We start from the raw sequence: 27,426 nt of genomic DNA, 5'->3' as shown, positions 1-27,426 counted from the left end.
ATTTTTCTTTTATGGGTTGTTGTTTTGGGGCAGTTTTGATGTAGTCTAAACACCTACACTTGTATAAGCAGGTTGAAAAAATGGATGGTTTCTGCTGTCCTGCAGCATTGGGGCTCTGTGGCATGTGGTGGTGGTGGCTCTTTATAAGTACCTGAAAGGAAAGTGTGGGGAACTGGGGGTTGGCCTGTTCTCACAGATAACTAGTGATAGGACCAGAGGGAATGGCCTCAAGTTGCACCAGGAGAGGTTTGGGTTGGAAATGAGGAGACATTTCTTCTCAGAAAGAGCAGCCAGGCATTGGGACGGGTTGCCCAGGGAGGTGATGGCATCACTGTCCCTGGGGGTGTTCAAGGAAAGGTTGGGCGTCGTGCTTAGGGACATAGTCTAGGGGGTGACATTGGTGGTAGGGTGATGGTTGGACCAGATGATCCTGGAGGGCTTTTCCAACCTTAATGGTTCTGTGGTCCTGTGATTCTATTGCGAGTGGCTCCCCCAGAGCCCCATGGAGCAATCCAGGCTGTCTTCTCCGTGTGAGCAGCCTCCAGCACCAGGTCGTGCCTTACCCGTGGCTTTCTGCGCTGCACCAAAGTCACCTCCATGACCTCAGTAACCCCCCTGAGCCTTCACTGCCCCCAGACATGCCCCGTGGTGCAGAAACGCAGCCCCACTTCGCCCCCGGGCAGCAGCAGCAGGTGCTGGCTGGGCTGGGCGGCCCGCCCCCTCCTGCGGCTGCCGCGGCTCCTCCCGCCGCCCCTCCCTCCGTCTGTCCGTCCGTCCGTCCGTCCTTCCCTCCCTGCCGGGCCGGCGGGAGCCTGAACGCGTGTGTGTGTGTGCGCGGGGATGGCGGCTCGGCTGCTGCTGGCTCTGTGCGGGCTGCTTGTTGCCTGCCGGGCGGCCGAGCCGGCGGGGGCGGGCGGCGCCAGCCGGCGGCGGCGGCTGAGCTCCGAAGAGGGCATCTCCTTCGAGTACCACCGCTACGCCGAGCTGCGGGAGGCGCTGGTGGCCGTGTGGCTGCAATGCCCGGCCGTCAGTAGGATCTACACGGTGGGGCGCAGCGCCGAGGGCCGGGAGCTGCTGGTCATCGAGCTGTCCGACCGGCCCGGCGAGCATGAGCCCGGTGAGGCGGCGGCGGGCGGGGGCACGGGGACATTTTGTGCCGGGGGGGCGCGGACCTCGGGCGCTGCCACCCCCGGGGGGCAGAGCCGGGACCCTGAGTGGGGCACCTGCGGTTGTCCCCTCGCCCTTCTGGGGGTTTCGGAGCAGGCCCCGAGTGCTGGGTTTGTAGCTGGAGACGGGCTGTCCCCGGAGTGGGTCCCTGCAGCCCTCTGAGCTGGACCCAACTTTCTGCATCCTTAGGGGGCTCACGTTTTGACTGACTGCTTAGGGCTGCTGCTGGCACTTCGAGGTCGTTTATTGGAAGACAGAGGAGGGAGGCAGAGTAACAAAGCATCATCTTGCAATAAAAACGTGTAGGAATTGCAGTGGAAGCCAAACAATTTCTCCGTGGTATGTTGCCATCTCGATGCAAAGGGCGATCCCGACGCTAAGGCTTAACCTGTCACCACTATGTAATCTGCACGCTAAAATGATGCACGGCTCCTGTTGTAACTGAGTTACTGGGAGGGGACGTTCTGCTGCAGCTCTTTTTTTTTTATCTGCCACTTCCGTCAAGCCAGCTGAAATGGGGAGAAAAAGAGCCCTGTGTGTGGTCAGAGATGGAGGCTCCTTCTCCTCCTGCTGCTGCTGTTGGGGATATGGGGAAGGGCTTGTTGCTGGGCCCAGGGAGAAGAGAATCTGGCTTTATGTCACTGAGCGATATCAAACTGCAGAAACAAACATTTCCTCCAGACTGCATCCACACAGAAGCTGCGGGGAGCATGAAGGGTGTTCCGTGCTTCCTATACTGTGCTGGGTCCTTCACAAAAGGAGGCCCGTGGATGAAAAAGCCACATGTTTTAATGCCCAAATCACATGTTGGGGAATGTGATGAGCACTGATGATCTGTAGTGGTAGATGCTGAAGATACTGTGTGTGTGTGATTTTTTTTCCCCCCTCCCCAGAGGATTAGCTAGGATTTGAACCAGAGCATGCTCGTTGTTTTATTTAAACCCTCTGTATCCTTCTGCAAGGTACGGGGCATTGCTCAGAAAAGCAGAGAGCTGCTGCAGCCTCCGTTATCTGCAGTGGCACATGAGAGACTTGGGATCCCTTCAGGAAGGACAGACTCGTGCCTAGCTAGGGCTGTGCTTCTTCGAATTAATCGTAAAGGCATTGAAGCATCTGTGCTGCTCTGTTCCAGAGCCCAAGCACCTCACCATGATGCTCATGGTTGTTTGTATTAGAGGGGCTTTCTTCTTAATAACGTGCCCTTTCTTCTGCTGTGCAGTGAAAGGTAGCACTGTTTGTTTTCCTGTGTGTGTTTTTTATAAGCTGTGCATTAAAAGAAGTGGAGCCTTGTACGAGCCTTGGCAGGAGCTGTGAGGCTGATTTTGCAGCGCTTACCTGAGCAGGGGGGATCCTTGCTCACTGTGAGGAGCCATGCTGGATTCCCAGGGCAGAATAGGAATATTTTGGGTGATTAAAGCTTCCAGGATCAGGACCCATCTAATTTATTATCATCTATTATTAAAAAATGTTTAGCAGATTCATAGACACAGGCATACGTATAGATTTTTTTTTTTTTTCATGACAGGTCAAGGAGTTGTTATTCCTGAGCATAACCTGTTTTTACAAGACAGGATATGTGTCACGGGGTTTATTTTTAAATATATATCTAAGTGGGATATGATTTACTTACTGGTTTATGATCTGTAGAGAGCTCGTGCATCTGGAAGCCTGGTGAGTATGCAGAGATGATACCAGAACTATCCAGTGAGCCACCATGAAAACACACAAAAAAATGTTTCTGCTCACTTAGTGAGCAAGTTGATGACAAAATAAATCCGCAAAGTGTCAGCAGAGCATCCGTAAAGATGCTTTATACTGAGTAAAGAGGCTTTGCACTGAATAAATCAAATCTGGCACATACACGCATGCATTACATAAGCACATGTATGTTATGCCCGTACAGCGTTCAGTCACACGTGGACATAAGAGTCAACTTCTGTTTTAGAATATCAGCTATTTTTCAAAATAAATTAGTAATACTTGTGCAATATTGAAAACAAATTCAGGAAAGAAATGGAAAGAAAAAACTTAGAAACATACTTTAGATTTCCAGAGCAACTGGAAGAAATCTTTAATAAGCAATCAGAGTGAATCATTAAGGCCTCATCTTTTGGTGGAGTAAATATACACTGGGAGGACTTTTTTTTTTTTTTTTGTGAAGCCCTGATACTACATTAGAAACTGGAGCAACTCCATATGAGCAAGTCTGATTTCTTCCATAAGCATTTAAATGTATCTTGGCAAATCTTTGAAATACAGATCAGTTACTTGGAGGGTAAGAGTTGCTGAACTATTCCCATTTTTTGACATGCTAAATGTCAAAAGCATGAGAGTGCTGAAAGTTTCTGATCCCTACATTAAATTCTAGGAGAATGTGTCGCCTTCTCTGCAGATGTGGGTATTTCACTACTCACGTTTCCATTTTGGTTCATGCTACAGTTTGTTCTAGTATTTTGTGATATTTTTTTTTTTGGCAGTAGTTTCTTTAGGCTAACGGAAAAGAAAGTATTGAATAAGGAGAAGTAAAACCTGGAAATTAAGATGTCTGAACTTTACCAAACAGTTCTACACTGGGGAAGCTGTGCCTTAACAGAAAGTTAAGGCAAAGCAAGATGTGAATGAGCTTGTATCAGTGGTTAGGTGTAAAAGGTGTTGTATGACCTGAGACTCAAAGTGATCAAAACATTTTAGAGTGGTTTTGATTAAGTGAGAAAATACCATTTGGTCCCCGTGCTTGCTAAAAATTGGCAAAGTTGACAGAAGACAGCAGAGGGCAAGGCGAGATAAAGCAAGGAGAAAGAGATGATGGGAAACTGATGATGCACTAAAGGGAAACAGAGAACAGTTGACAGTAAAGCACAGGTTATTTCCGGGACAAAGTAAATAATGTTTTGCCTTAATTGCTGTGCAGGTGCGACTACTTGCAAATATAGCAAATAGACTCTGGCTTCAGATATCTGATGTTCTGTTGAAAAAACACCAAGTAGATGCTGATCTCTCAAGGCCTTTTTATGCCCAAAATGAGCTTATTTATAGTCATAAGTTTGTATTCTTTAATAGCAGTGAAATATATTTAGAATCAATTAATGCTCAAAGCAGTTCCTCCACCATTAATGTTCAGCCACTTGTTTAGGCGTGCTGCCACTTCTGACTCATTTGTACCATTGATTTTGGTGGCACAGGATCAGTCCTCTCCATTACCGCTTCCCTTCTACCTGCTGAAAATGAGACATCTGAGATTCTTAATTTTTTGTTCTTTACCTGAAAAAGTTGCAACTAAAAAATTATCTCAAATTCTACTTCGTTTAAAAATCAAGCAAACATTTATATATACATATTTTCAGTGTTGTAGTTTTATGAAATTCTTCAAGTAAAGATTATTAAGTGACTGGTTGCGTGTGGTATAGATGCATGCCCCAAAAATTTCTTTTGCACCAAGTGGAGAGAAGAGAGGATGGATGAAAATACAGGCTCTGTGACAACAAAACGATCTGCAAGTTTGTGGCATCTTCATCAGATTACTCATGCTGGAGAAGAGCACACAAGGAATCCTGAGAATGTTGGCACTTCAAACGCAGTGTTTCGGAGTTTCTCAAACCAGCCCATAGTTCAGAGTAGTTTTTCAGTTTTAATGATTCTGCTGTTCATCCTTCACCTCGCAAGTGTCTGTGAAAGTGGGATGAGGTGCGAGCACGCCATGTGTGAGGCGGGTGAAGGACGCCTTTGCATGGCTGTAGGAGCCTGTGGGTGTGATGGCAGCAGGCTGTGAGCAGCCTCGCCAGGCCTAGTACGGCCGCCTCGACCTCCTCAACCTCTGGCACCACCACTCTGTGCAAGACCCCTCTTGGCACAGCGGGGAGGTGGGCTGGATGGGTCACTGGTGGCACAGAGCCAAAATAAGCTTCTTGGCTTTCAAAATGGCTTGGTGCTCCCCTGTTCCTGTGCTGGCCCCATAGAGGAGCCCATTGTTGGGCTCTTACATGCCTCTGCCCCAGCCTTGCCCTGCAAGGTCAGCAAGCACTGGAGCCACTTCCTCCTGAAAAAATGTAATTCAAGTCTGCCTGTGAGAGAAGTGAAAACCATGCCTCTGCTGTGTATAAATGAGTGGGGAAATCCAAGATCTGTCTGATAATACAAAAAACGTACCTAGGTCTTATTTCTGTCATCGAAGCACTCCTGCACTCAGCTGTGGCATCAGCCATCTGGGGTAACACTTGCTGGGACAAGAAGTTGTGGTAAGTAAACCTGACAAATACATGGGACAGGGAGTGTTGTTCACAATGTTTGTATTTCAGTGTTGAACAGAAGCCCATATAATTTTTTAATTTTTTAAAATGATTTTGGCAGTTTAAGATTGCTGCGAGCAAAATGTTGGTCTTTTTTGAAAAACAAAAAATACAAAACCAGCAGCAGCAAAGAGGAACAGCTGTGCAGGAGGCTGCCATGGTTTCAGCACAGCGTGGACAGGATCCTGCTGTGCTCCTGGAGCACTGTGGGGACACCACTCAGTGTCACCTTGGGACCTGACGGGCTGCTTCCCTTCAGCTGGGTGCTTGCTGCGCTGGGGTGGGCAGCGAGATGTGGTAGCGGTGGTGATGTTAGGAAGCATGCTGCTTGTCTCTGGGTTACAGTGATGTCGTCAGGTGATGCTGGTCTAATTTTGTCACTTACAATTTAATTGTTAAAATTGTTAAAAAAGTTAATTGCACTTGGCTTTGTAAAGCTTCTTTTCCTTACTCTTGGAATTTACACATAAAAATCTTGTGAGTTATTTGATAGCTCGCATTAATGGGGTTGCGTCCCATGCAAAGTCTACCTATTGCGTAGGTAGCCTTCGGCATTTTGGATTTTTTCTTTTGTGCATCAGGAAACAGTTTCTTTCTGTCACAGGGGATATGCTACTGACTCACCTTCTGGGAGTGCTGGTGGTCTAGGGCAAAGTGGAGGCTGGCTGCACCTTGCTCAGGCTGCGGGAGGTTGAGAGGCTGGAATTAACTTTCCCATGAAATTACAGAGAATTTCAAACCTACTTGTCAGCACACATTTTTTCAAAAATAAAAATATTTTCTTCCTTAAATAATGTGTTCGTGTTATTTCTGGATTCATCACGTCTTCCTATCCTGACTTTAATGCTCATTTAAATATAAAGAGGTACAGAATACCCAGAGAAAAATATTGTTGCTCACAAAACTGATGCAAATAAAGGAGAGGTAGCTACATTTATAGATCACATTTGCAGTTGATTGGTAATGCCGTTCACGTTGCTATTGAAGTGGATGGAAATTTACAGTAAGTGTTGTTGGGCAGCTGTGCTAGACAGTCTCTGCAGTGTTTCCTAGAGATTTAATACCCTTTCTCCAAATTGCTTCACTGGCTGAGGTATTTCATGTCTTCCATTTTTGTAAGATTGTTTAAAAAGGGTGAAGAGAAGACTGTGTGTTACCTGCAGATGCACTATAGATCCCAGCTACTGCATCTAAAGAGTTTCCTTTTTACTTTCTGGAATAACAAAAAGGTGAAATGATCTATAGTGAAAAAGGCTATAATCACAAGGAGCATAGCATGACTCCACAGAAGGCAGCTATTTTATTTTTCGGGTTTAAAATTAGTCTGGGAGTGCAGAAGCATTCTGAGTTGGTTGGTCTGACTCAGACTGGTTTTGACCATCCTACTCCTTTTGAAAGTGCTGATTATTTTGACTCAATTTCTTTTAGAGAGAACAGTTATCCTTCCCACCCACACCTGCAGAATGCCATAGCAGTTCCCAGTGAAAACAGGAGGTGAGCCTGTTCTCTTGTTACTTGCATTAAATGAATGTTTTATTCTGGTGCAATTAATGTGAACTCCAGAGAACTAGTGAGGAGTATATACAGCACAGTGATTTCCAAAGATTTTGTGTGATGTTTTGTTAAATATGTAAGTTGTAATCATGGGATGTTTCAAAAAGGGACTTTGCTATTATATTGATTCTTAATCTACTGTATTCAGGGTAAACTATAAATTTGTCTATAATTTAGAGATCAATATCTCAAACCTTTAAATTTCACTTAGGGCAAAAGGTGCAGAACAGGTCTTCCTATTTCATAAAAGTACATTTTTTTTCTGTAACAGAGGATCTGCCACTAGGTTCATGCAACAGGTTAGTATTAAATCTAATTTAGAGCTAGTTCTATGTTAATTTTACCTAAGTTTTGTCTTTCAAAGGGGATACAAGCCTACATGCTGGACATTCATATTCATAATATATTCTTTTTTTGCTGGTTAGTAGGTAGACTGTTAGTTGAGCTGCAATGCCCAAACTGACATGCCCTGAACATCTCTCTTCTCCAGTGACTGTGAGAGTTGCTGACATTGGGCAGGCTTTTCATTCAGCAATGTGTGCAAGAGCTTGTTGGAAAGACCTGATGAATACCATCCTCAATGTTTCATCATCTAAAAATTCCTGTTTTACTGTATATGCTTGCTTTGAAAAAAATGCTGTTCATGAACCCTACCTGACCTTTTCTCAGCATTTTCAATTCATATTGTTAAGTCTCCTTAGCTATTTCATTCATATTCCTCCATGTCTCATGTCACGTTTATATATATATTTTTAAACAAAAGTCTCGTATGTGTATTACCACAGACTTGTGGTTATTTTTTCCATTCAGTTGGGAGGTAAATTGGAAAGGCTTGTAGCTGAGTCCTCTTAAAATTTAGTGGAATCAAGGAAAAGTGAAAATTGGCATGTGTACTTCAAGACTCCTGGGTAGGTAATTAAAATGATGGGTAGAGTTTTGAGCAGGGGAGTTGCATTTGTTTTGAGGTAAGTTGCAAATCAAAAGATGGGATTCACTGAATTCAGTGGGATGAGGGTGGTTGGCAGCTTGCTTTCTGGTATGCTGAGGCTAAATGAAGACACCAAAGGCTTTTTCAGTTAAAAGGCTGAAAAAAAATCTTACTGGGGTAATGGTAGCAGGGATAGCTGTTCCTTACGTGGAGCCATTCTGTACTGTGAACATGAGCTGCCCGATGTACAACCAAAGAAGGGTGCTGCCCTGGCTGCAGCCTGCTTGCAGCGAGAATAGCCATCGTGTGCCATTTTAAATGCTTACACTTCCATGTGAATACTTCCATGTGAATCTTCCTTAAAGCCAAGGGTGTTGTTTGGTCAGATGGGACTTGTGGCTGTGTGGCCAAGATTTAACAAACTGTTTTCTTGGCAAAGTCATTCTTGCTGACATGCCAATTTAATGATCCAGGAGGTTTTTATGGCATCTGGAAAGTGTGACCCTGACCTTTGCCATATTGGCTCTCCAAACAAAAGAGAAATCATGCAGTGCTTTGCTATGAGAAGATCTGCTTAGATACAGAGAAAGCAAAAAAGGCGAAGTATGTCAAAGATAACTTTTTGCATAGTTGTCGTCACACTACTAGATAAATAACAAATATGTTTTGTTACTGCATATTTTTCCCCTGAGATTTCTAGCAGCAAGACATATCATTTGAATGTCCTCCCACTTCTGCATCCCAAAAGACAGCAAAAGGGAGCTTTGTCATTGCCCTTCATTAGCACACTGCTGTCCTTCAGCATTATGATTCCTTGCACATCTATCATTCAAAATTAACTTCTTTTCTTGTGGTAAATGAAGGTTTTGGGATTTTGGCTAGTTCTGCATTTTGCACAAAGGAATAGGTTTTGCTTAAATTTTTGCAAAAAATTGGGATGGGATGAGTCTAAGACCTAACTATATAATTCTTACCCATGTAAAAATGTTACTTCACAGGGAGCTGTTTGGTAAGCTTACTGTGTCAGATCTTCATCTGATACGAGCTGAATGGTGCTTTAATTTCTCCTCTCACCCAGCTGATGAGCATCTATAAGTCAAACTGAAGTCAGTGGGAGTTGTATCGCTGAATCTTCATGATAAGCAGGAGGCTTGTAAATCCTAAAGCTCAAGCCTGCTTGCGTGCGTACCCTTAAAAAAGAAAACTAAATGCGGCTGCCATTCCGAAATAGCCTGCAGTTAAGCAATGAGCAGTCTAAATTTATGCTTTTCAGAATAAAATTTCTTTTCTTTTTTTGTGACGTCAGTACGTAGCAGAGTGGAGAGAAAAGGGAAGCTGTGGAGTCGGGAGCTGGGCTACCCTGTGTATAATCTTTTCACAACGACATTGGAGGAAGTTGCTTTGCAGAGAAGAAGTGGTCTTGTGATAAAGGGTGCCTGACTTATTTTCCAGCTTTACCACATTTCTCTTGTGTTTTTTGGATAAGAACATCTTCTCCTTGTGCCTCAGCTTCTCACCTACGTGACAGGGAACATCATACTCCCTTGCTTTAGTTAGCATGTGCCGATGCCACGTGCCCAGTACACGTACCTGATAGATGGTGTGTGGCTCAGTGTTTGATCTACTTCCAAGACGCAGTTCCTACCTGCTTCCTCTCTCCTTTTCCCAGTAGCAAGCAGCCCCAGTATTAGTGCTGGCTCAGCTATGCTAACAGGCATACAGCGAGGAGGAGTTGAAACCTTCTTCCCGTTTACCTGCTGTGGATGTACATTTTTGTTATTGTTTGTGAGCTGCCCTGATAGGGAGGTACCGATTCTCCCTTTTCTTCCAGGGCTGGCAGGGAGAGTCGCAATAGAGACACCTATATTTGCAGTTTCTATGTGTTACAGTTAGGAGGGCAAACCTGTAGTGGTAATAGTATGAATCTTTAGTGTAAATCAAATAGTACAAATTTCTAGTGGAGAAACCTATAAATAAACAGAAATAGGGTCCTGCTAACAGCAGTCAATGCAAAAAGAAAAGTCTCTGACAACATAACCCCAGAACAGAGAAGTTTAAGAGCCAACAATCTCATCTGACTTGAAAATTGAAGAATTGTCTGAAATAGATGTAGCCATGGTGACAGAGAGGATTAACAGCCTGAGACTGATTTCATTGGTCTGCTGCTAGCACAAGTTGCTTGTTTGAGCAGCATTAATATGTTGTCTCATGCTGCTTTATATGCTGAGACCATCTGGCATTAGTGGTATTTAAAGGTGCAGTCGTGTTATGGAAGGAGTTGGCCAACATGGTTTGATTTATGCTTGTAAGACAAGTTATGAGAGTTAAGAGGTCTTTCAAAAACAGCCTTATGCCCTAAAAATATTCTAGAAAGTCACAGCGCACAGAGAAATGAAGTGAGGCTTTGGGAAGCCACGCAGGGAATTCCTGAAGTTTATCTTCAGTCAACACAAATTTAAAGTATGTCCTGTACAAACATGCACTTTTGCATGTTTCTTCAGGTGTGTATGTGTGGGCAGCCACCATTTGCTTTGCAAAATGAAGCCTATACAGTGTGGAGCTGTTTGGGAGCCACAGCTCCAATACCTTGAACAAGCATGGGATCGTATTGCTCATCATGCTGTGTATTAAGGAAAAATATGTCATAAAGGAACAAAACAAAGCTGACCAAACAGATCCCCTCTAAGATACTTTGGAGTCTGCGCTTTCAAGAAATGGTCTATTTCAATTTTCTTTCAGTTTTGCTACATACTATTGAAAATATATTTCTGAGCAAAGTATTTGATAAGAAAAGGAGTTTTGTAGAGACTAAGATTAGATAAACCTTATCTTTGATCTATTTATAGCTGTGAGTCTTCATCTCCTTTCCTTAATGCGACTGTAGAGTGGGTGTTATCTTCCAAAGGAGCTTATGCCACAGTGCAGGCATTGCACAGATGCTTGTGAATTTCACTTCTTTCCTTCCTTCTTTTCCTTTTCCTTTTCCTTTTCCTTTTCCTTTTCCTTTTCCTTTTCCTTTTCCTTTTCCTTTTCCTTTTCCTTTTCCTTTTCCTTTTCCTTTTCCTTTTCCTTTTCCTTTTCCTTTTCCTTTTCCTTTTCCTTTTCCTTTTCCTTTTCCTTTTCCTTTTCCTTTTCCTTTTCCTTTTCCTTTTCCTTTTCCTTTCTTGTTATCGTGATGCTTATTTATTCCCAAGAATTTTCCCCAGGCAGAGATGGATGGTTGAAGAGTGACCAAATACTAACTAGAAAGTGTTCCTGTCTGAGCTTCCGAGTTCCAGCGTGGAGGTCCATGTCTGTGCTAAGCATCATAGCAATGCTTAAATGTGTAAAAATGGAGGGAAAATTAGCCAGGGACTTTGTTCTCCTGTACAGACTTAAAACTAAGTTGAAATCAAAGTTAAATCTTGTTAATAAATGCTCTGAAGGCGTACGACTGGAAGCATTTTTACATTCTCAAATACTGACATTCTGTAGTTACTGATGAAAATGGTGCTAACAGCTACGTAACACCTGTCCGCAGATATTGATGTGATATCCATTGGATCGTGGTGGTAGGTACACTGTGTTGCACAACAAAAAAAAATAAAAACAAAAGACTTGGGATCTATTTCAGAAACCCTTAGGTTTTAAGGCTTTATTCTGGAGCTCTGATGCCAACATAAATTCATTTTATGAGTTCACTTCAAATGCAAGACCCAAGAAACACATAGCTGTGGATGTTCTAGCCCCTTTAAATAGCTTTTCAATTATTATATTTCATGCCTAATGTTTTTACAGCTTAGTCCTATTTTCACTCTGTCAGAAAGAGTATAGGGCACATGACAAATGGTAAGTAACTTACCTCCCAAGCCCCAGTTCCTTGTTTGTAAGTCAGTTCAATCCCTGTTTTTTTTTTTTTTTTTTATTTCTAAGTCAGTCATTGAGTTATGTCTGAGCCAAAGCTTGGGTGCAGTTTTGTGGAGCTGTTCACCCCAAGACCCATCTCGCTGTGACATGGTCAGGACAGCTACAGGACGGTGTGTTGCTTTGATTCCTGCACAGGCTTCCAGTGCCACCTCATCACGGCTGACAACTTCACGTGCCATCTGTGTATATCCACAGCACAACCAAGGTATGCCATGCATTTTTACAGTGTTGTGACATTAAAATGAGCCTGAGAGGCTGTGACACAGCCCTCACATGATTTCAGGCACTTTAAACTAAATAAACTTACAAATAATTACTTCATAAAGACTCCTGGTGGGGCCATATAGCTTTGTCCAACCATGGAGATGACTGGAAGGCCCCTGATCAGTGAGGGCATAAGGCACCCACACCACTCAATGTGAGGGCTCTGCTGGGTACCATTAGCAATATAGGCATGGCCATCATTGCTCACGTCTAGTTTTAGAATCAGAAGTTATAGTTTCTTGACAATCATTTGTACTTAAAAACTTAATTTCTGAAGCCATCTATTTTGGCCAGGTGCTACACCATTCTTTCTCAGTATTTGGTTTGTTTCAGTTCTTCAGATACTGAAGTTTAACATATTAATATTTATATTCTGGGAATTAACTATTTTTTTCTTTATTTTTTCCCCCCGTTCCATTCATTTCAAAGAATGGAATGCCATTTCCATTCCTGCTACATTGCCACAACCCTTAAAATAGCCTAATCAACTGCAATTGATTAAACTACTCACAGATTATTTCAATATGAGGAAAGATGATACAATTGAGAAACAATACGATCTAAAATAGTGGTCGCATTGCTTAACAGTATATTGAGTTGCAAAGTGCAATGACTTGGGCTGTCTGAAATTGAAAGAGTTGCAAGTAGGCTTTCGGTCTCTGTTGTGGCCAACGCAATTCTTTAGATTGACTATTAATATGAGGTGGGATCAACGTAGATGAATTTCTCATATGTTTTATGATCTATTTTATTAATAGCCCTGAAAACTAATGATAAGAAAATGTATTTTTGAAATAACCAGCCAGAAATGGCTAATGACAAGTTCTTACCACAATACCTTTGTAATAGATCTATAGATCCATTTAAACAATATATCTTCTATATTTGGTGGATCACTTATTAATTAATCTTTCCATATTATGGGGGCAATTTCAGAAACCCGTATTTAGAAGCTGCTGAATTATCAGAAGGTGAAATGTCTCCTGTACAAAGAATCGATCAAAGCCTCCAGCAATGTTCTTTTTAAATGTAAACAGAGCTGCTATTAGATTTATGCTTCCTGTGCATTGTCCTAGGGAAACTGCACCTTTGGAGAATATTCCAGTGCTATTCCAGTAAGTCCAGTGAAATCAGCATATAAGGTTACTTTGGAGTGCTTAGGTGTTAGTCTAAGATTTGACAAAGGTTTAGTGCCCATCTACGCCCCTGACAACCTCTGTGACTTTGAGAAAGGTGCCTGGACCTCAGTTCGCCCTCTGGGGCACGGGAGCAGTGTTTCATGTCTGTGAGTTGTACAAATACCACAGAAGCTGGAGGTACTGATGATCCAGTCTGTTATTCACTTTCTGCTTCCCAGGAACTGCAAGAAGGATTAGGATAATCTAAGCCAAAAACCCCAAGAGTTTGAGAAACCAGAGGAGGTGGAGTGTCCTGTTGCAGGTCCTACTAGAGTGTTCTTTAGTGTCCTCTCTAATGACCAGAATTACAAACAGAGCTGTACTTTGCAGAAGAACACGTGAGCATCCCAACATGAATAGCTTACTATTTGCCTATTGCTGGTGCCTGTCACCTGGGAGCACTTCCCAGACTATTTCTATTAAAATTAATTGCATGGACAGTGAGTTATATAGACCTTACCTTATTGCTGGTTTAAAAAAATGTAGGCTGAAAACTTTATAGCTCCCAGTTCTAATTGAGACTCATTGCATCCTGGAAACCTGTGAATGGCATACAGTTTTTTGATACAAAGATTCATTTAAAACATTTTTTTTCTTTTGTTTTTTTTTTTTTTTCTTCTTTCTTTCTTTTCATCCTCTTCTTCTCAATTTTTTTTTTTAATTTTATTTTTATTTTTAAATCAATGAAGTTGTCTTTCAAAAGCAACCTCTCAAAATTCAGTGGCATGAAACAAAGCAGAGGAAACAGAAGACTGAATAAAATGTGCTTTTGCTGCAGATTCTTTAGACTTCTGGTTTTCACCAGCTCTGTGGCTGCATTATAGGGTGTGTTGAGATTGTGCTGTGTCGAAGGAAGCTGTAGTTTACAACAACAAAATGGCATGTTAGTAAGCAGTCTGTTTTTAACATTGTGGTTTAGAGGAGAACTCGCCCTTTCTGCGGGAGGATCTCCAGCAGAATCTGAGGAAAATGAAAGCAGCTGCAGCTGTAGAAGGAAATGTACATTAAAAATGCCAGGGAGCAGTCACAGGCAAGGATCCTCCTACATCTATTGTAGCTGTCATTAAAGGTCTCTTTGAAAGCTTTCAACAAAGGTAGAAATCCCATTTACATGCATAAGGGGGGTAGACAAGTAATGACATCAGTGTTTCAGCTGATGATCAGGAGATTGCTGCAGCCTGTAATCAGCTGGGATCTGTCATTCCCAGATAGGAGCCTCTCAGTATAAGGGGCAGTAAGTGCGCAGGGTCTCACCTCATTTGTACGAGTGGAAGCAAACCAAATGCCATGCTAATTTCACAATTAATATTTTTACGGCAAAATGCTGACTTGGTTATTGAGATTTTCATGGACAGACTCAGCAGGAATATGGATCAAACTCCTGCTGCTTGTGTTCGAGGAGGGGTTGGATGATTTCACTGCAGTCATCGTTCTCTTACATTGCCTTTAGTTGCCTTTGTGTTAGTCTCTGTTATCAAAAACAAAACAAAACAAATCCAGCAGTATTAGAATTAATGCAGCATTAAATTCTCTTTGTGTTTACTTGACAAACCGGGTAGCACATATTTAATTTTTGAAACAGTTTTTCAGAAACGCAGTAAGTGCATTTCAAGAAATACATGTCAAGAGTTATTTCTTCCAGCTTTCCCATTAACTGTTTTACAATGATGAATGTATCTTCCAGCAAAGCAGTCAAAATTAAACAGCATGAAAATCTATGGGGATTTCAGTTCTGCACACAGTGAAGTCCATTGAAGCTTTGGCAGTGACGTCAAGGGATCCAGAGATTAACATGCTATCTGTGCTGATAAGTACTGGGGGAGTGAGGCAAAAGGGCTAGCTGTAGGGGTCTTCATCAGATATTATGAACAGATATCATTAATAACATGAAGTAACTCAGGTTAAAATCAAGCGTTATTTCTATTATTTCTATTATTTTGTATTATGAGTGCTGTAGCTGGTGAGCTGATCTTTAAAGCTCCTTGAATACTCAAAAGAGGAAAGCAAAATAAAAACAAACAAACAAAAACACACACAAAAAAACAACAAAACAAAAAAAACATGACACTAGTCCTTATCTTAGGTACAATTTCACATTATAAAGTAGGTACTTGACAAACTTCCCAGCTTTCCATACTCAAGCTGCAATTACCTATTCATGAAGTGATGACATTTAATAGTGCTGCTGGCTGTTGCCACATCAGTGCAGTGCCAAGGAGACTTCTGACTTATTGTGGGCAGGGCAAGAACCAGTCAGTAGCTGTGAGATTTTTCTAATTCTTTTCTATAAGCAAATGAACCCCAGACCCTGGAAGGATTTGTTTTAATACAAAATATGCAGATACAAATTAACAGGCAATTATGCTTGACCCGGTGTTTGCAAGCTATTTTATACTGTTAATTGGGTATAGTTAAAGGTTTAACAAGAGGTATAATATATGAAGTCCATGCTCTTTTGTTTTTATCAATAACGTAGCTAATTAGTGATGTTCTGACTTTCTTGATCTTATTAGCAAAACTTCAGTGTCCTTCACTGTGTGCAGAATTGATATTCTGATCGATTTTTTTTTTCTGTTTGCTTGGCTATCCCTAGAAGCAATTATAAGTTCAGACTCCCTCAGAAAGCAACCTTTCTTACAAAGCTCTTGGGGAAATAACAAAAAACAAAACAAACAACAACAAAAAGTAACAAGCCCTTCCCAATGCTGCTTTTTATTATTAAATCCCTAAAAAAATGATTTTTTTTTTTTAAATTCATTTGGATTTTGCTCTAGAAAAAGAAGAATAATACTATAAAGATAAAAATAATGATGACCTTGTGCGTGTACTTGTGTGTCTGTTTTTTAAATAATTTGAAATGTCAACAAGTCTTGTGGCTTTTATTTGATATCCTGGTGTGGTCAAGACTGTGTTGGGAGTGAGTGTAATTTCCCAGTGGCCAGGTTTCACCTCAAAGAGATTCTTTTTTTGAATAGTTTTAATAAAGGTTTAATAAAAATGAATAAACATGCAATTTTTTCCAACTATTAATCAGACTTGGAAACATTAAAGTATGCTTTAAATGCAGGTTTGGCATTCTTGGTGCATGTTGCATTTCTAGTAGTCTACAAGTCTTTTTGCGGATGATTTTCTGGTGTATCTTGACAAATCTTTCAAAGCTTCAAGCATTATCATATGTTACAGAAACAGATTTTCTGAACTTTGTGGCAATTCTCTAGAAGCTGCAGGGTGCTCACAGGAGGCTTGTCTCTCTGAGCCATGAAGGTGTGAGAGGAGCAGTGCCCCACAGCAAGCAGGCCTGGCCTTCAAGACCTAAAGAAAGCAGCAAAGGATCAGGTGACAGACAGCTGGGCACTGCTTGACTCTGGTGTCTCATCTCTGAGATGCTAGAGCGGGTTATTTGCCCTAGTGGAACTGCTTCCACAGTTTTCTGGACTACAGAGTTGCTGCTAATCACTCAATTATACCCAAACTGTCGCAGTTTCTGTGCTGTCATCCTGTGTCGAAGCAGGGGGCTGTCACACCAGCCTACCTATTTGCCTTGCAAGGCTGAGGCCATTGTCTGTAACACTGCAGACAGGGGTCACTAAGGAGAAGGAAAATGTGGAAGTAAGCGTCTTGAACTCTTGACTTGCTTCTAATCCTGGAATAGTTTTGCTTTCCCAAATCTTTAGAGTGAGACCAAAGGTCTGACAGTGCTAAACAGAGTAGAATAAATTTAGAATTTCCCATCTCCTGTGGTTGAAATAACTGTTTTTCTCCCATTATGGCCAGTGCTATTGATTGTGGCATTTCTGCCTGCTTCTGTGAGGCTCCCATGGCACTGCTTTCCTCTCTGCAGCAGTGTTGACTTGGCTCTTAGCAGGATTCCACAGGCAGAGTAGAGCTGCAGGTGGGTGAAGACCAATGTCTTCCATTGAAGTAGCAAGCTGGAGTTTGCTTGGAGACTGTTTGGTTTGATATCTGTAGGTCTGTAGAAAAATGTGAAAGAATGGTTATGGTTGGTGCATCTATGGTTAACTTCCTACCCGATCAATATTTTTCTTCAGCATTAAAAACATTTTTATTCAGATTATTTCTTCCAGAAGAAAATTTAAAACTTTTAGATCTTCATGATGAAATACAACTAGCTATGAAGTACCAGTATGAACATCATTTGTGAAGTGCCAGTTAGAGAGAACGAGGAAGCCATTGCAGGAGTATAATGAAAGAGTCACGCAGGGCCTGGAGGCACGCTGAGGCCAGTGAGCAGATTTCCCAGCTCTCATGTGAGCTGCTTAAGAAGCAAGGAGTCCGATGATCAAGGCAAACTGGAGCACCATGGGTAGGTGGCAGACTGAAAGGTATCCCTAGGAAATGTAATTTCAAACCGTTCTCATGGGCTCAAAAGCCTTTAAGATATACTGAGCCTAAACTGTGCTGCAGTCAAGAGCTTGCTTCATTTGCAATTCAGTAATTTCAAAGGGGGGAAAAAAACAAACAAACAAACAAACAACATAAACAAGTTTAACAGAAAGTAGTTTTAGAGAATAGGAACAAAAATATCAAGGGTAGCTTTCTAAAACTTTCTCATGTATTGAAGGGGTAAAAGCAGATAGGTTAGAGTCATATGACACATCTTGAATAACTGTTTTATTTCTTTCTCTACAGCTAGAGAAAGGAAATAAAGGAAACTACCTAATGCTCAAATCTGTGAAAGCTTTTTTAGATTAAAAGAAACAAAAAAAATTCTCCCAAGGGTGTTATTGTGTTGCTATGTGAACAGTTATAACGCAGTAGCAGAAATTGTATACTGAGTACCCACTATTCCAAGAAGGATTTTTTGTAGGTGGTATCAAAAGAGAAAGCAGTGTTTTGACTCAAGTTAAAAAGATTTGTCCATGTTGTGAGATTTCGTCAATAATGTTTACTCTGAAGAACCATGGCAAGACTATTTAGCAAGACCTGACATGACTCTAGAAATGCTGGAAGACATTAAAGTACAATTTCATTGTTGTTGAATATTGATCTATGGGTAATATATGTGTGAGAGGGACAAATTTATTCAGAAAAGAGAAGCACAAACCTGTCTCTTTGTAGGTGTCTACTACTTACGTTTTGTTTAGGCAAGTGGCTGCATCCAATAGTGTTGATGAAAATATGTTAATAGAGGTTTTCCTATACGTTTTTATTTTTTTCTGAGGTTCTTATGAGCTGACTGGGAACATTTGTTGCTATTTGTGTTGCTAGCCTATGCTTAAACATGCAACTCCATCACTGTTGTCACCCACTTAGGTAACCCAAACTTGTTCCTAGGGCTTCCTAGAGCGCTTTGGTTGCTGAAGGTGAAATCTGGAGATAGAACCAGGATAAGCAACCCATTTGTTAAAGATGTGCCATGAAATTTTTAATAGTGACAGATATGACTTTATTTTGTTTTTTAATAATCTGGAGGTTGGCATCCTCAGAAAGAGAATATCTTTAACAATGTGAGGCGTTCATTCCCAAGGGATTGGAGGTATTGTAATAGCCAGGTATTCTCTAAAGACAGGAAAGCAAATAAATCATGTCTAAACATCTCGCTTTGCCAGTCTTGGTAATATTATTTATTAGGTTTTCCTTGATAATTTGGTGTGAAATAATATCCCTAGCTACAGCACAAAGATGATGTTGATACAGTCATTGTCTTATTGATGACACTACATTAATAGACTTCTTAAAATGTATTTTTTTCACATTTCCCTAATAATTAAATAAGTGAAATTTATTAAAGTAGACAAACTTAATAATAATTACTATCATTTAGTTTGTTTTCTTTCTTCAAGGACATTTTTAGTAATTAATATAAATGTAATTTTAAAGTTTTTTTTCTCTATTCCATCCTTTCCTACATTATTATCCTGTTAATTCTTATTGTTTTGTCAGAACTCTGGAAGGAAATTCCTGAGCTTTTGGTTTTCCCATGTAAGCGCTGAACTACATTTGACATGTCAACTCATAATGTTGTCATATTGTCCTGGTCGTAGTTTTAAGCCTGTGCCTCTGTGGGATTTCCTCAGGAACCAGGGATCATAAGCAGTGTTTGTAGATATACTCTGCAGAATTCAGTTTCACTGATAAGTGGAATGTAAACAATGAATTAAGAAGTGTTTATAGTTAATACTTAAGTGTTATCATCTTTGGCATGATCAGAAGGAAAAGAACTAGGCAAAACTCTTCATAAAAGTTAAATCACAATATATGTGATGTTTTGATAAATTTGATTTATTTTACTTCTGAAAATAACCTGTAATTGAAGTTACTGTTAAGGATAACTTTTCCTTAATCAAGTCTGCTCTACTTAAAACAAGGATGGATGCATTGTTCCTGGGTAGTAAAGTCAACACAACAGTGGAAGAATGAGCTCAATTTTGTACAAACATTCATGCACTGTACAGCTACTCTAACTGGAAGCAGAAATTAGTTGCAGGATTTTTTTTCAGGGGAAAGAATACTGTGATTATGAATGTGATACAAAAATGTAAGGTTAATTATGGTTCATGTGGAGCACTGCTTAATTTTAAAGCACTAGGGCTGTAGAGGTAGCAGCTAGAATAATTTCATGTTTTGACATATAAAACTGGTACAAAACAACACATAAATGCATGTGATATTCCATTGGTTCCTAGCACTTGAAAAAGAATCGATTGTGATCCTCTGGGAGGCTAAGTACTACTAATACTATACCACTTCCCAAGGCCATAAAGAGAATAGATGAAAATGGGTTAATTTGGCAGTGACTTAGGAGACTTAGCTGCTGCTGTCTTGGATGTCCACCACGTCTCCAGTGAATAGATGCTAATTACTGTGCTAAATGATGTATTTTTGGGGGTGGATAGGCAGAAATCAAAGGCTAAGTATTAGGATTAAGCAGTGTTTAGTTCACACATGGGAACTACTTTATGAGAAAAAGGTGAAAACGTGAAATCAGATAATAGTCACTTATGGAAATGACAGGCAGAACATCACAGTAATATCCAATGAGTTTGAGTTCCTTGTCAGAAAACACTATATAGTAGATGATAGCTAGAATTTAAGAAATTAAATTAGGGAAACAAATATGAAGAAGTGTACAAGTGTTCCCTCCCCATTTGTTCTTTGGCCAGTGGCTGTCACTCTTGTTAGGACTTTGCCGTGATAAGCCAATTACGATTTTTAAAAAATCTGTTACCCTCATAACAATTCTTTGCAATTTTAGGCCATGTGCCAAGAGTGGGCTGGTGGGATGTCACAAGGGGATTGATGATGAAAGGCTGGTGGCACAGTTGCTGGGCTGTAGCAAGGCTGTGGAAGTATTAACCTTGTGGGCCACTGCTGTGTGCTGCTGAATCTGAGTGTGGTCCTGTCTGTAGAGCATGCAGTGCTGGGTCACTGCTCCTGTACAGGCCATGTGAGCTGGCATCTCTCTTGCTCCAGAAGAGAGCACTGTCTGAGCACAGGCTCAGGCAGTGAGGATGGAGCAGAAGGAAGAGATTTGCACCTCTTGCAAATCTTTTTTTTTTGCACCTCTTGTCCTTGTGCTTTTTGTGTCCCAAACAGTGCAACTTCCCTCTTCCTCCTTCTTTACTTCAAAGTACCTTGAATTTCTTCAAAGTACTCCTTTGCTGTTCTGGAAAACATCGTCTTGAAGCATGGAATAGCCTTCTGGGTACATGACTGTATTTCAAAGTGCTGCTTTCCAGATGCCGTGATTCTCTGAGACTTCTCCCTTTGTGCACTGACAAGCCTTGCAGCAGAATTGAACTCATGCCTTTCAGAGCCTGACATGGTATCTTATTTCTCTTTTCATCCTATTGTCTGCCTGCAGTAGCTTATCCTGTTCTTGTTTTATTCTCTATAATTGTCTTTATTAATAAACCCTTTATGGCAACTTAGCTTAACTCTCCCTGGAATCCGCAATGATTTCTGAAATATTTTGACTTAGTGGAAAAAGTCCAGTGTGATTATCTTCTGCACTGTATTGTAACCTCAGGAAATCCTGGCCTCCCTCTCCCCAAACTAAAGGACTTGTAAATGCTAAAGGAGCACACCGGCATTTGTATTTCCGTAGTGATTTCCAGAGAAAAATCTTGGCATTTAGTCTTATTAAATGTTTTCTTCATTTTATTTTTTTAAATAATTTATTTATTTATTTTTTGTTAAGGATGTTCCTTGCTTGTCCTCCAAGTTAATAACTTGAACACATATGTCTTTCTCTTCCATTTCTGACATTCTGTAAAAGATAAGATAAATTCAAAACCCAGAAGTGTTTCTTGGAGAAAATGAGCACTTGGAAACTTGGAAGAAATATCCTTTGTCTTAATGAAACAGCATATATATATGAAATAGTTAATAAATGTAATATTACATATTTGTGCCAGCAAAGCATGGCAGGTTCAGTGGTCAGCATCCCCAGGCATAGATGACAAAGTAAAATCTGAATGTCCTATATTTGACAGAACAAATACATCTAACAGAAAATGTGCTCTGAGGTGAATCTGTCTTGCCTCTTCAGTGCTCTGAAATTTCCAGTGTCACTGAAGATGCACTGTTTTCAGAGTGAATTATTTATGGAGGACGCATCTGTGTTATATGGTTGCTCATTAGACAAGTGGTGTGCTTGTTCTGTGGTTTGCTGCCACCCAAACTCAGCTGTGACCATCATCTTTGTGTGTTATTCATTGATAGCTGATACCTACATGTAGTCTAGGTATCTGATCTCAGTCTACCGTGAGTATTTAGAGCAATCCCAATCCCAAAACTGAGATTGAAAAAAACAACATAGAAGTCTGGCAAGGCGTATCAAACTTGCAAAGAGCAAAATGCTCATTCTCTATGGAATTATACAGCTAGCACAAAATGTAATGGGAAAAAGTAAATAAATGTTACTTTACTAGATCTTATCCACACAATTCTTAAATATGTGCTTATGCATTCGAAGTATGGAGAGTTTTTGCACTTTTCTTTCCAATATCTGGTCCTTCCTTTTATTAAAAACTGGATACTAAACTTAAAAAAAATAAATATTTGGAATGAGTATGATGATTTCTGTGCAAACTCTAAGTTTAGTTCAGGCTGCTTTTCTGCTGTGCTAAGACATTTCCATTTTCTGTAAAAAAGTTAACATTTTTCCTGAATTAGTCTACAGGAGGGTGTCAGTCTACAAATTAAGTGTCAGGAAGGCTCAAACTTTGTTAATTAAAAATAAATGAGTATTCATTGAAGGATACTTTAGAGCAGCATTGTCTGGCAGAAGAAATATATATGATATCCATGTAGACTTTGCCTGCTTCTCTCTCTTCTTCACTTTCCTAGTTAACAAAGCCTATTTGTTTTCACTCTTGCATGTTGACATTTGGATGGTTTGTGGGATTTAAATAAAAGGATGTGAAGAGCATAAGGAAAACACAGTGTCTTCTCTAGTTTGGTCTGATTTACCTGGAGTAATGTTTTATTCACCAGGTGTGACGTTGCTTTCACACAACTCGTGTTTTCCTATGTAGGTGGATCTGTGTGGGTGTAATTACAATTCAGCAATCCTAAAATAAACTTGTAAGATAGTGCGTTTCCTTCCTTCCTTTAAAGAGAAGCACATGGTTGTAAAGCCCAGTGACAGCAATTAGCAGCTGAACATCACCTCTTGTCCTGCTTTCTCTATTGCGCACCGATGGGATATCAAAATGACGTCTGTTAGGGTCTTTCTGTGGTGAAGAAAGAGCTCTGCTCTTTCAGAAAAGAGCTCAGGACCATTATAAAACCTGTTAATTCTGTTAGTAGAAACATTAACAGGATATGCAGGAGCAATTGCAGTGTAAGAAGGGAGTGCTGCGTGTTTCTTCCTCTGCCAGTATTCACCTGCTTTTATACTAATTGTACAGCTAACTGATTTTCATTTTGGATGGTCATACTTTTACTTATACAATCCTCTGCTTCTTCATTTTTTTATTAGATGGTGAAATTAACTGTTCCTTAAGAAGAAATATGTACAAATACATATTAAGTTGTCTATTTGAACAGATGTTGCTTGTTTTGCCGGTGTTTGGAGGTTTCTTTGTGTCCAAAGGCTTGGAGCCCTCGTTGAGATCTCTCCATAATATTTACATTTGTCATAGTACTGACAAAAGGAAAACTTACTGATGGCAAGGGAGGAAAAGAGGCTAGTGACATCTGTGACAAGATCACCAAGTGCCCGTACTCACCATATGCTTCTATTGTCTTTCCTTCCTTTCCCCAGATAGCAAATGCTCTGGGAGCAGGCACATTGTCTGCTTTGTTTGTTCAGTGACGGCACAGGGCTGTCTGTCCTCTTACAGGGGCTGTTAGGGATGTGTGATAATGATATTAATGCTTGTATGGAAAGTATTGCACTGCCAGAGTGGCAGCTTTGAGTAGCACATAATTAAGGTTGCTGTGTGGCTTTCTCCATTGCGACCGTCCCTTGTATCCATCAGGCTTGTGTACACATAGAGACAGAGGGCTGCTGGCTCAGAAAACAACAGCCTTTTCATTTTGGGGAGGAGCATAGAGGCCAGACTACTTTTACCATGTCGAGAAGAGCTGTAAACCAAAGCATGAGCTGCTCATAATGGCTGTGTGTAACATCATTTGGAAAGCCTGGTAAATTCTGGTTTCCTGCATTATACCCTCTTATGTTTTAGCTTGCAGTAAGTTATGCAGCCTTGACAGAACGGCATCTTGATGGAGGTCTGGGGGTAGCTCTTAGTCATTCTGACTCATACTTCTGAAGCTCATGCTGTTCGTGAAGTTCTCTCTCGATTTTTATTTTATTTTTTTGCCATAAAACAAGTAAGTTTGCCCTTGTATCCTGCTTCCTTTGACACTTTGAGTTGATATTTCATTTCCAACAGGGCCTTCTGAATAGTGTAAGATGTGAGAACAATGTTGTTTCCAGTGTGGAATATTTTATGACCAAAGCTGAGGTTGAGCTAGTTGCTTCCACAGGGTTATACTAGTAGACTAACATGTCCAGTGGGGAAATGAAGAGGACTCTGAGAGCCTAGTACATGTGTTCCCAGTACAGCTGTATCACTAAGGGCTGCTTTCTCTTTCCCCTATAAAAATACTACTACTAATAAAAAAATGTTTTCTACCACCGGAGAGTTTGAAATAGTTGTCTTAGGATAGCAATAATACAATATAAATGTAATTTTACTTCCCGTTTCCTTTTTTAAGTAAAAGATATAGCTGCTGTAAGGTTTCCCTGGAGCCTTCTTTTCTCCAGGCTGAACAACCCCAAATCCCTCAGCCTCTTTTCATAGGAGAGGTGCTCCAGCCCTCTGATCATCTTTGTGGCCCTTCTCTGGACTCGTTCAAATACATCCACATCCTTCTTACGCTGGGGGACCCATTTCTGAACTCAGGGCTCCAGGTGGGGTCTCACAAGAGCAGAGCAGAGGGGGAGAACCACCTCCCTCTCCCTGCTGGCTGCACTACTTTTGATGCAGCCCAGGATATGGTTGGCTTTCTGGGCTACAAGCGCACATTGCTGGCTCATGTTGAGCTTCTCATCCACCAACACCCCCAGGTCCTTCTCCTGAGGGCTGCCCTTAAACCATTCTCCATCCAGCCTGTATTTGTGCTTGGCATTGCTCTGACTGTGGTGCAGGACCTTGCACTTGGCCTTGTTGAACCTCATAAGGTTCGCATGGGCCCACCTTTCCAGCATGCCCAGGTCCCTCTGGATGGCATCCAGAGGAAAGCCTCCAGTGTGTTGACTGCACCACACAGCTTGGTGTCATCGGCAAACTTGCTGAGGGTGCACTCAATGTCACTATCCATGTCACTGACAAAGATGCTAAATAGTGTTGGTCCCAATACCAACCCATGAGGAATGCCATTCATCTCTGGTCTCCACCTGGACATTGAGCCATTCACCACAACTCTTTGAGTGCGACATGCAGCCACTTCCTTACCCACCAAGTGGTCATCTGTCAAATCCGTGTTTCTCCAATTTAGAGACATGGATGTCGTGTGAGAGAGTGTCAAATGCTTTGCACAAGTTCAGGTAGATGACATCAGTTGCTATTCCACCAACATTTTAACTTCATTGTAGAAACCTACCAAATTTGTCAGGAACAATATGCCCTTAGATGAAGCCATGTTGGATGTCACCAGTCACTTCTTTTTTCTCCATGTGCCTTAGCCTTCCCAATGTTGTTGTTTTTGTAAGAGACTGTAAGGCCTCATCTGGCAAACTCCTAGACGTGTGCTTGACTTGAAGTTCCTGGCTGACCCCTCTGAAGTCGCTATGCTGAAGTTAAGCATATGTTTAATGTGCTTCAAGGCCTACATAAAGGGAAAAGATCATAAAACTGAAGTCTCAATGTAGTTTCAATGGTGGTTTTTGCTACTAGAGAAGTTAAAGAGGAGAATGCCTTTATTTTATATGTATATGGTTTCTATGTAACCATATGGAAGCCTTTAGGGTTAGAAAAAGAGCCATGTCAGGTCAAATATCACTGGGACATTCTGGGGAGAAGAAGGGAATGAAGAAGTATTCTTAATACCTGCTGGGTTAGTAGCATGTCTCAGGAAGTTTTATGTGTTTTATTTCCCGAATTTATTGCTTTTCATTAAATGCAATCTTTAATGGACAATATGGTAATTTTCAGTCCATCTGCCTTTGTATTTCTGTGTTCCTATAATCTGAACACTTTGTTTTGTAGAGTATTTTACATTTTGTAACTATTTTTTTTCTCTATCACTTAGCAGACAGCTGGAAAAAATATACTGAAACATGCCTTTGGCAGTCATTACACTGTGATCATGGAAGTTAAGACCAGGATGAAAGAGAAAGTTAAGTAAAAATGCATATAAAAAGAAATAGAAAATGTGGGAAAGACTGGATAGCTCATATTTTATGTAGAACAATCCAAACAGCTTTAAGCTTGTCTTTGAAAGCAAAAAATATATATTCATATGATAAAAAAGGCTTTTTCACATTGCTTGATTAAATAAGATTGAACCACTCAATCATAAGGGCGTTAATAAAGATAGGGAATTGTGAGTTGCTTCCTTAAGGGTTTAGTTTCTTTCTGCTTTGGAGTCATGTGGTTTTGATTTTGTATGTGAACAGTGCCAAATCTGTCTTTTCATATGATTTTGAATATCTGGAAATGCAATTTCTTTAGTTAAAATTAGAAGTGTACTTTAGATCTAAGATATCAGTGAACAGAAACATGAAAAATGTTGTCCTGACCTGGGAATGATCTCCCCGGAGCTGGAGTTTCTCAGTGGAGGACGTTTGTGTGTGTATCTGGGCATATACATCTCGCTCAGACACACAGACTAGTACAGAGTCAGTATATGGAGTCAGAGAAGGCTTTTCCATATACACTATGCTATACTGTTCCCCCCTTGTGTGACAAATTGCTGTCCTTGTCTAAAGAGATAGTCAAATGCATATTGGATCGGGTACCACATCTTCCTCCCATTTCGTTGGAATAATTATTTCCTAGACTTCCTTTTCCATTTATTAGGAAGTATGATTTTCTTGAAAGCCTTCCTCACAGATGTGGCACAGAATCATAGAGTAGCTGAGTTTGGAAGGGACTCTGGAGATCACCTCCTCCAGTGTCCTGCTCACCTACAGCTGGTTGCTCAGGGCTGTGGCCAGTCAGATGTGGAGGATCTCCAAGGATGGAGACTCCACAACTTCTCTGGGCAACCTGGTTCAGTACTTGACTGCCCAAAAATAAAGATTTTTGTTTTAAGTGGAATTTCCTGTATTCCAGTTTGTGCCCACCATCTCCTGCCCTGTCACTGGGCACTACTGAGAAGCATCTGGCTCTGTTAAAAATAAATAAATGGGAGCAAATTGTTACATTCCTGTTTGGTTTACAGGGATTATGTAGCCACCTGCCAGACTATTTCATTGGAGCATGTGAAGGAAAGTGAGTTTAAAATTAGTAAATAATTCTCTTCTGTCTTCTAGCATTTTCTGTCTGCTATTTTTCCAATCAGGTTTCTGAGATGTGCTGTTTTATCCTCTCTTCTCTTTATATGGAGGGCCAATGTTCTTTCCAGAAGGGTGGAAAAAAAAGACTGATATTTGTAAGAGGTGGCTCAAAGTCTTAGGATTCATATTGCATTTCTTCCATGCATTCAGAGTATCTGACTGTTGTTT

General features: G+C 40.9%; 1 protein-coding gene across 1 annotated transcript in view; it reads left to right on the top strand.

Moving 5' to 3' along the window:
* Positions 1-840: 840 nt before the first annotated feature.
* CPE (carboxypeptidase E) overlaps positions 841-27,426 on the top strand; it is a gene marked incomplete at its 5' end in the record, with an annotated part of 55,537 nt that continues 28,951 nt past the window's right edge. The window contains one exon of the mRNA XM_084285749.1: positions 841-1,117. Within this exon, the coding sequence (XP_084141875.1) occupies positions 841-1,117 (277 nt within the window). The remainder of the gene's footprint in view (positions 1,118-27,426) is intronic.

Source organism: Netta rufina, assembly GCF_964035555.1.
Source record: "Netta rufina genome assembly, chromosome: 4".
Lineage (NCBI taxonomy): Eukaryota > Metazoa > Chordata > Aves > Anseriformes > Anatidae > Netta > Netta rufina.
Note: the sequence above shows the minus strand (reverse complement) of the source record. Positions and strands in the feature narration are given on the sequence as shown.